Source organism: Oncorhynchus clarkii, unplaced genomic scaffold, assembly GCF_045791955.1.
Source record: "Oncorhynchus clarkii lewisi isolate Uvic-CL-2024 unplaced genomic scaffold, UVic_Ocla_1.0 unplaced_contig_9327_pilon_pilon, whole genome shotgun sequence".
Lineage (NCBI taxonomy): Eukaryota > Metazoa > Chordata > Actinopteri > Salmoniformes > Salmonidae > Oncorhynchus > Oncorhynchus clarkii.
The window spans coordinates 134,926-145,000 of NW_027257948.1; the positions used below are offsets into that span (position 1 = coordinate 134,926).

Sequence of the window (10,075 nt, forward strand, 5' to 3'; positions counted from 1 at the left end):
CATCTCAATGACTGGTCTATGGGGTATTACATCTCAATGACTGGTCTATGGGGTATTACATCTCAATGACTGGTCTATGGGGTATTACATCTCAATGACTGGTCTATGGGGTATTACATCTCAATGACTGGTCTATGGGGTATTACATCTCAATGACTGGTCTATGGGGTATTACATCTCAATGACTGGTCTATGGCACATCTCCTTCTATTGGGTATTACATCTCAATGACTGGTCTATGTCACATCTCCTTCTATTGGGTATTACATCTCAATGACTGGTCTATGGCACATCTCCTTCTATTGGGTATTACATCTCAATGACTGGTCTATGGCACATCTCCTTCTATTGGGTATTACATCTCAATGACTGGTCTATGGCACATCTCCTTCTATTGGGTATTACATCTCAATGACTGGTCTATGGCACATCTCCTTCTATTGGGTATTACATCTCAATGACTGGTCTATGGCACATCTCCTTCTATTGGGTATTACATCTCAATGACTGGTCTATGGCACATCTCCTTCTATTGGGTATTACATCTCAATGACTGGTCTATGGCACATCTCCTTCTATTGGGTATTACATCTCAATGACTGGTCTATGGCACATCTCCTTCTATTGGGTATTACATCTCAATGACTGGTCTATGGCACAACTGCTTCTATTGGGTATTACATCTCAATGACTGGTCTATGGCACATCTCCTTCTATTGGGTATTACATCTCAATGACTGGTCTATGGGGTATTACATCTCAATGACTGGTCTATGGGGTATTACATCTCAATGACTGGTCTATTGGGTATTACATCTCAATGACTGGTCTATTGGGTATTACATCTCAATGACTGGTCTATGGCACATCTCCTTCTATTGGGTATTACATCTCAATGACTGGTCTATGGGGTATTACATCTCAATGACTGGTCTATGGGGTATTACATCTCAATGACTGGTCTATGGGGTATTACATCTCAATGACTGGTCTATGGCACATCTCCTTCTATTGGGTATTACATCTCAATGACTGGTCTATGGGGTATTACATCTCAATGACTGGTCTATTGGGTATTACATCTCAATGACTGGTCTATGGGGTATTACATCTCAATGACTGGTCTATGGGGTATTACATCTCAATGACTGGTCTATGGGGTATTACATCTCAATGACTGGTCTATGGGGTATTACATCTCAATGACTGGTCTATGGCACATCTCCTTCTATTGGGTATTACATCTCAATGACTGGTCTATGGGGTATTACATCTCAATGACTGGTCTATTGGGTATTACATCTCAATGACTGGTCTATGGGGTATTACATCTCAATGACTGGTCTATGGGGTATTACATCTCAATGACTGGTCTATGGGGTATTACATCTCAATGACTGGTCTATGGGGTATTACATCTCAATGACTGGTCTATGGGGTATTACATCTCAATGACTGGTCTATGGGGTATTACATCTCAATGACTGGTCTATGGGGTATTACATCTCAATGACTGGTCTATGGCACATCTCCTTCTATTGGGTATTACATCTCAATGACTGGTCTATGGGGTATTACATCTCAATGACTGGTCTATGGGGTATTACATCTCAATGACTGGTCTATGGGGTATTACATCTCAATGACTGGTCTATGGCACATCTCCTTCTATTGGGTATTACATCTCAATGACTGGTCAATGGGGTATTACATCTCAATGACTGGTCTATTGGGTATTACATCTCAATGACTGGTCTATGGGGTATTACATCTCAATGACTGGTCTATGGGGTATTACATCTCAATGACTGGTCTATGGGGTATTACATCTCAATGACTGGTCTATGGGGTATTACATCTCAATGACTGGTCTATGGGGTATTACATCTCAATGACGGGTCTATGGGGTATTACATCTCAATGACTGGTCTATGGGGTATTACATCTCAATGACTGGTCTATGGGGTATTACATCTCAATGACTGGTCTATGGGGTATTACATCTCAATGACTGGTCTATGGGGTATTACATCTCAATGACTGGTCTATGGGGTATTACATCTCAATGACTGGTCTATGGGGTATTACATCTCAATGACTGGTCTATGGGGTATTACATCTCAATGACTGGTCTATGGGGTATTACATCTCAATGACTGGTCTATGGGGTATTACATCTCAATGACTGGTCTATGGGGTATTACATCTCAATGACTGGTCTATGGGGTATTACATCTCAATGACTGGTCTATGGGGTATTACATCTCAATGACTGGTCTATGGGGTATTACATCTCAATGACTGGTCTATGGGGTATTACATCTCAATGACTGGTCTATGGGGTATTACATCTCAATGACTGGTCTATGGGGTATTACATCTCAATGACTGGTCTATGGGGTATTACATCTCAATGACTGGTCTATGGGGTATTACATCTCAATGACTGGTCTATGGGGTATTACATCTCAATGACTGGTCTATGGGGTATTACATCTCAATGACTAGTCTATGGGGTATTACATCTCAATGACTGGTCTATGGGGTATTACATCTCAATGACTGGTCTATGGGGTATTACATCTCAATGACTGGTCTATGGGGTATTACATCTCAATGACTGGTCTATGGGGTATTACATCTCAATGACTGGTCTATGGCACATCTCCTTCTATTGGGTATTACATCTCAATGACTGGTCTATGTCACATCTCCTTCTATTGGGTATTACATCTCAATGACTGGTCTATGGCACATCTCCTTCTATTGGGTATTACATCTCAATGACTGGTCTATGGCACATCTCCTTCTATTGGGTATTACATCTCAATGACTGGTCTATGGCACATCTCCTTCTATTGGGTATTACATCTCAATGACTGGTCTATGGCACATCTCCTTCTATTGGGTATTACATCTCAATGACTGGTCTATGGCACATCTCCTTCTATTGGGTATTACATCTCAATGACTGGTCTATGGCACATCTCCTTCTATTGGGTATTACATCTTAATGACTGGTCTATGGCACATCTCCTTCTATTGGGTATTACATCTCAATGACTGGTCTATGGCACATCTCCTTCTATTGGGTATTACATCTCAATGACTGGTCTATGGCACATCTCCTTCTATTGGGTATTACATCTCAATGACTGGTCTATGGCACATCTCCTTCTATTGGGTATTACATCTCAATGACTGGTCTATGGGGTATTACATCTCAATGACTGGTCTATGGGGTATTACATCTCAATGACTGGTCTATTGGGTATTACATCTCAATGACTGGTCTATTGGGTATTACATCTCAATGACTGGTCTATGGCACATCTCCTTCTATTGGGTATTACATCTCAATGACTGGTCTATGGCACATCTCCTTCTATTGGGTATTACATCTCAATGACTGGTCTATGGGGTATTACATCTCAATGACTGGTCTATGGGGTATTACATCTCAATGACTGGTCTATTGGGTATTACATCTCAATGACTGGTCTATGGGGTATTACATCTCAATGACTGGTCTATGGCACATCTCCTTCTATTGGGTATTACATCTCAATGACGGGTCTATGGCACATCTCCTTCTATTGGGTATTACATCTCAATGACTGGTCTATGGCACATCTCCTTCTCTTGGGTATTACATCTCAATGACTGGTCTATGGCACATCTCCTTCTATTGGGTATTACATCTCAATGACTGGTCTATGGCACATCTCCTTCTATTGGGTATTACATCTCAATGACTGGTCTATGGGGTATTACATCTCAATGACTGGTCTATGGGGTATTACATCTCAATGACTGGTCTATGGGGTATTACATCTCAATGACTGGTCTATGGGGTATTACATCTCAATGACTGGTCTATGGGGTATTACATCTCAATGACTGGTCTATGGGGTATTACATCTCAATGACTGGTCTATGGGGTATTACATCTCAATGACTGGTCTATGGGGTATTACATCTCAATGACTGGTCTATGGGGTATTACATCTCAATGACTGGTCTATGGGGTATTACATCTCAATGACTGGTCTATGGGGTATTACATCTCAATGACTGGTCTATGGGGTATTACATCTCAATGACTGGTCTATGGGGTATTACATCTCAATGACTGGTCTATGGGGTATTACATCTCAATGACTGGTCTATGGGGTATTACATCTCAATGACTGGTCTATGGGGTATTACATCTCAATGACTGGTCTATGGGGTATTACATCTTAATGACTGGTCTATGGGGTATTACATCTCAATGACTGGTCTATGGGGTATTACATCTCAATGACTGGTCTATGGGGTATTACATCTCAATGACTGGTCTATGGGGTATTACATCTCAATGACTGGTCTATGGGGTATTACATCTCAATGACTGGTCTATGGCACATCTCCTTCTATTGGGTATTACATCTCAATGACTGGTCTATGTCACATCTCCTTCTATTGGGTATTACATCTCAATGACTGGTCTATGGCACATCTCCTTCTATTGGGTATTACATCTCAATGACTGGTCTATGGCACATCTCCTTCTATTGGGTATTACATCTCAATGACTGGTCTATGGCACATCTCCTTCTATTGGGTATTACATCTCAATGACTGGTCTATGGCACATCTCCTTCTATTGGGTATTACATCTCAATGACTGGTCTATGGCACATCTCCTTCTATTGGGTATTACATCTCAATGACTGGTCTATGGCACATCTCCTTCTATTGGGTATTACATCTCAATGACTGGTCTATGGCACATCTCCTTCTATTGGGTATTACATCTCAATGACTGGTCTATGGCACATCTCCTTCTATTGGGTATTACATCTCAATGACTGGTCTATGGCACATCTCCTTCTATTGGGTATTACATCTTAATGACTGGTCTATGGCACATCTCCTTCTATTGGGTATTACATCTCAATGACTGGTCTATGGCACATCTCCTTCTATTGGGTATTACATCTCAATGACTGGTCTATGGCACATCTCCTTCTATTGGGTATTACATCTTAATGACTGGTCTATGGCACATCTCCTTCTATTGGGTATTACATCTCAATGACTGGTCTATGGCACATCTCCTTCTATTGGGTATTACATCTCAATGACTGGTCTATGGCACATCTCCTTCTATTGGGTATTACATCTCAATGACTGGTCTATGGCACATCTCCTTCTATTGGGTATTACATCTCAATGACTGGTCTATGGGGTATTACATCTCAATGACTGGTCTATGGGGTATTACATCTCAATGACTGGTCTATTGGGTATTACATCTCAATGACTGGTCTATTGGGTATTACATCTCAATGACTGGTCTATGGCACATCTCCTTCTATTGGGTATTACATCTCAATGACTGGTCTATGGCACATCTCCTTCTATTGGGTATTACATCTCAATGACTGGTCTATGGGGTATTACATCTCAATGACTGGTCTATGGGGTATTACATCTCAATGACTGGTCTATTGGGTATTACATCTCAATGACTGGTCTATGGGGTATTACATCTCAATGACTGGTCTATGGCACATCTCCTTCTATTGGGTATTACATCTCAATGACGGGTCTATGGCACATCTCCTTCTATTGGGTATTACATCTCAATGACTGGTCTATGGCACATCTCCTTCTCTTGGGTATTACATCTCAATGACTGGTCTATGGCACATCTCCTTCTATTGGGTATTACATCTCAATGACTGGTCTATGGCACATCTCCTTCTATTGGGTATTACATCTCAATGACTGGTCTATGGGGTATTACATCTCAATGACTGGTCTATGGGGTATTACATCTCAATGACTGGTCTATGGGGTATTACATCTCAATGACTGGTCTATGGGGTATTACATCTCAATGACTGGTCTATGGGGTATTACATCTCAATGACTGGTCTATGGGGTATTACATCTCAATGACTGGTCTATGGGGTATTACATCTCAATGACTGGTCTATGGGGTATTACATCTCAATGACTGGTCTATGGGGTATTACATCTCAATGACTGGTCTATGGGGTATTACATCTCAATGACTGGTCTATGGGGTATTACATCTCAATGACTGGTCTATGGGGTATTACATCTCAATGACTGGTCTATGGGGTATTACATCTCAATGACTGGTCTATGGGGTATTACATCTCAATGACTGGTCTATGGGGTATTACATCTCAATGACTGGTCTATGGGGTATTACATCTCAATGACTGGTCTATGGGGTATTACATCTCAATGACTGGTCTATGGGGTATTACATCTCAATGACTGGTCTATGGGGTATTACATCTCAATGACTGGTCTATGGGGTATTACATCTCAATGACTGGTCTATGGGGTATTACATCTCAATGACTGGTCTATGGCACATCTCCTTCTATTGGGTATTACATCTCAATGACTGGTCTATGTCACATCTCCTTCTATTGGGTATTACATCTCAATGACTGGTCTATGGCACATCTCCTTCTATTGGGTATTACATCTCAATGACTGGTCTATGGCACATCTCCTTCTATTGGGTATTACATCTCAATGACTGGTCTATGGCACATCTCCTTCTATTGGGTATTACATCTCAATGACTGGTCTATGGCACATCTCCTTCTATTGGGTATTACATCTCAATGACTGGTCTATGGCACATCTCCTTCTATTGGGTATTACATCTCAATGACTGGTCTATGGCACATCTCCTTCTATTGGGTATTACATCTCAATGACTGGTCTATGGCACATCTCCTTCTATTGGGTATTACATCTCAATGACTGGTCTATGGCACATCTCCTTCTATTGGGTATTACATCTCAATGACTGGTCTATGGCACATCTCCTTCTATTGGGTATTACATCTTAATGACTGGTCTATGGCACATCTCCTTCTATTGGGTATTACATCTCAATGACTGGTCTATGGCACATCTCCTTCTATTGGGTATTACATCTCAATGACTGGTCTATGGCACATCTCCTTCTATTGGGTATTACATCTCAATGACTGGTCTATGGCACATCTCCTTCTATTGGGTATTACATCTCAATGACTGGTCTATGGGGTATTACATCTCAATGACTGGTCTATGGGGTATTACATCTCAATGACTGGTCTATTGGGTATTACATCTCAATGACTGGTCTATTGGGTATTACATCTCAATGACTGGTCTATGGCACATCTCCTTCTATTGGGTATTACATCTCAATGACTGGTCTATGGCACATCTCTCTCTCTCTCCCTCTCTTCTTCATCTCCCCTCTCTTCTTCATCTCCTGGTCTATTACACATCTCTCTCTCTCTCTCCCTCTCTTCTTCATCTCCCCCTCTCTTCTTCATCTCCTGGTCTATTACACATCTCTCTCTCTCTCTCCCTCTCTTCTTCATCTCCTGGTCTATTACACATCTCTCTCTCTCTCTCCCTCTCTTCTTCATCTCCTGGTCTATTACACATCTCTCTCTCTCTCTCCCTCTCTTCTTCATCTCCCCCTCTCTTCTTCATCTCCTGGTCTATTACACATCTCTCTCATTTCCTCAGTTTCTACCCTTATTTTCTCACACAATTCTTCTCTCTCTTTCTCTCTCTCTCTCTCCTTTGTCATGATAGGCAGCTTCCCACGCTCACCACTTGAACTTGGTAACCCTCCTCCTCTAAATCACGGTCCCTTGTCTCTTTCCCTCCTCTGTCCATCCCTTCTTCACCCAACAAGCCACTGGCCCGTCACAACAAGCAGCTGTTACATGTGTAATAACACTGTCTATCAAGATGGAGTTACAATAGTCATTGTTTTTTTTAAATTACACAGTAATGGACTTGAACTGTCAATTTGTTATCATGAAGGCAAGGAGACAAGGACAGGCGATGAGGAGACAAGTGTTGGAATACTACCTAGGAGTGGATGGATGGGCCAGCCATCTGTTTCCCTTTGGGTAGTAGATTATTATTATAAAAATTATTTTATGTTAAGAACAAATTCTTATTTACAATGACGGCCTACCCTGGCCAAACCCTACCCCGGCCAAACCCTACCCCGGCCAAACCCTACCCCGGCCAAACCCTACCCTGGCCAAACCCTACCCCGGCAAAACCCTACCCCGGCCAAACCCTACCCCGGCAAAACCCTACCCCGGCCAAACCCTACCCTGGCCAAACCCTACCCCGGCAAAACCCTACCCCGGCCAAACCCTACCCTGGCCAAACCCTACCCCGGCAAAACCCTACCCCGGCTAAACCCTACCCCGGCCAAACCCTACCCCGGCCAAACCCTACCCCGGACGATGCTGGGCCAATTATGCGGCGCCCAATCTTGTCCAGTTGTGATACAGCCTGGAATCGAACCGGGGACTGTGGTTACGCCTCTAGCACTGAGATGCAGTGTCTTAGAGCGCTGTGCCACCTGGGGGGGTCACTCCACCTGGGGGGGTCACTCCACCTGGGGGGTCACTCCACCTGGGGGGTCACTCCACCTGGGGGGTCACTCCACAGGGCTTTAGTGACTGTTGATCTGGATAACGGTTTTGATTGAAAAAGGCCTTGGAGATAAAAACGTGCTCCTCTGTCAGGGTTGTGTGTGTGGTCTGTATTTTTTTTTTTTTTTTTTTACCTTTATTTTACCAGATAGGCAAGTTGAGAACAAGTTCTCATTTACAATTGCGACCTGGCCAAGATAAAGCAAAGCAGTTCGACAGATACAACAACACAGAGTTACACATGGAGTAAAACAAACATACAGTCAATAATAAAGTATAAACAAGTCTATATACAATGTGAGCAAATGAGGTGAGAAGGGAGGTAAAGGCAAAAAAGGCCTTGGTGGCAAGGTAAATACAATATAGCAAGTAAAACACTGGAATGGTAGTTTTGCAATGGAAGAATGTGCAAAGTAGAAATATAAATAATGGGGTGCAAAGGAGCAAAATAAATAAATAAATTAAATACAGTTGGGAAAGAGGTAGTTGATAGGGCTAAATTATAGGTGGGCTATGTACAGGTGCAGTAATCTGTGAGCTGCTCTGACAGTTGGTGCTTAAAGCTAGTGAGGGAGATAAGTGTTTCCAGTTTCAGAGATTTTTGTTTGCATGCATCTGTGTGTGTTCTACACCTACCTTCTGGTACTCTGAGTCCTCGGGTCTGAAGTCGCTGCTGACCGTCTCAAACTGCAGGTTGAAGTGGGGGAGGCGGTGGAGCAGGTTGACCCACCATGGGGGAGAGTAGTTTACTACCGCTGCCATCCTCTCACACGCACAGACCCGCCGGTGTCACTGCCAATCTGTCAGCCCGAAATATGTGTCCTCTTCTGTCAACAACACTGCTTACAACGCCCACGCACAGGCTATGATTCTCTTCTGAACGTGGAGTAGTGTAGTGCGCCGAGTGGGTTGTTATCATCGATGTGATTCCGTCATCAATACAAATATCGATTATCCGTTATTGACGGTTTGTTCTAGGGTAGGCTACCGTCGACCGACGCCACGGTCAAATCAGCAATAATTCGTTTACTCAGTCGGTCGTTGATTGATTTACGGTGTTGCAGGCTACAATTTCCAGGACCGCCAACATTCTCGTTCCCACGGGTCTATTCGTTTCTTCCAGCCACGAGCGGTTAGGCTATATTGGATTATTCCGGTTCTCCATTACCGCATTCCCAACTCTTAGCCAGGACGACAGAAAAAAAATCCATATTCTGCTCCAAACTATGTGTGAATGTAGCCAAGTCTCATTTTGCAATGTGAACACTTCTCCTTAGAAACCTAGCGGTGGCACCACCAAACTCCCTGTTCATCCACAGATAGGAGGCTATTGTTCCTTATACAGCCGATGTAGGCTAAAACAGCGGGACTGCAGCAGAAATCACGACAACTCTCTCACATCTCAGCCGAAAAATAACCGACACCCACTCTTAGAAAGACCGTTTACCACTCTAAAAATGGCCGTTACATTACGGTTAGATTTGTTCGATAAAAAATATCCACGAATCAAATATTCTCTTTTCTAGATCCCAATGAGAAGGGAGAGTTCAGGTTTAAATGACCTCCAATTAAATTATGAG

At 42.7% G+C, this 10,075-nt stretch overlaps 1 protein-coding gene across 2 annotated transcripts in view; it reads right to left on the bottom strand.

Annotated features, from left to right (window-relative positions):
• Positions 1 to 10,075, bottom strand: part of LOC139394172 (protein tweety homolog 3-like) — a 72,357-nt gene that overhangs the window by 62,090 nt on the left and 192 nt on the right. The window contains exon 1 of one of the 2 annotated variants that reach the window (XM_071142212.1): positions 9,132 to 9,594. In XM_071142212.1, the coding sequence (XP_070998313.1) occupies positions 9,132 to 9,257 (126 nt within the window). In that variant the 5' untranslated portion in view covers positions 9,258 to 9,594. Of the gene's footprint in view, positions 1 to 9,131 lie in introns of both variants that reach the window. The other variant, XM_071142213.1, reaches the window with a different exon arrangement.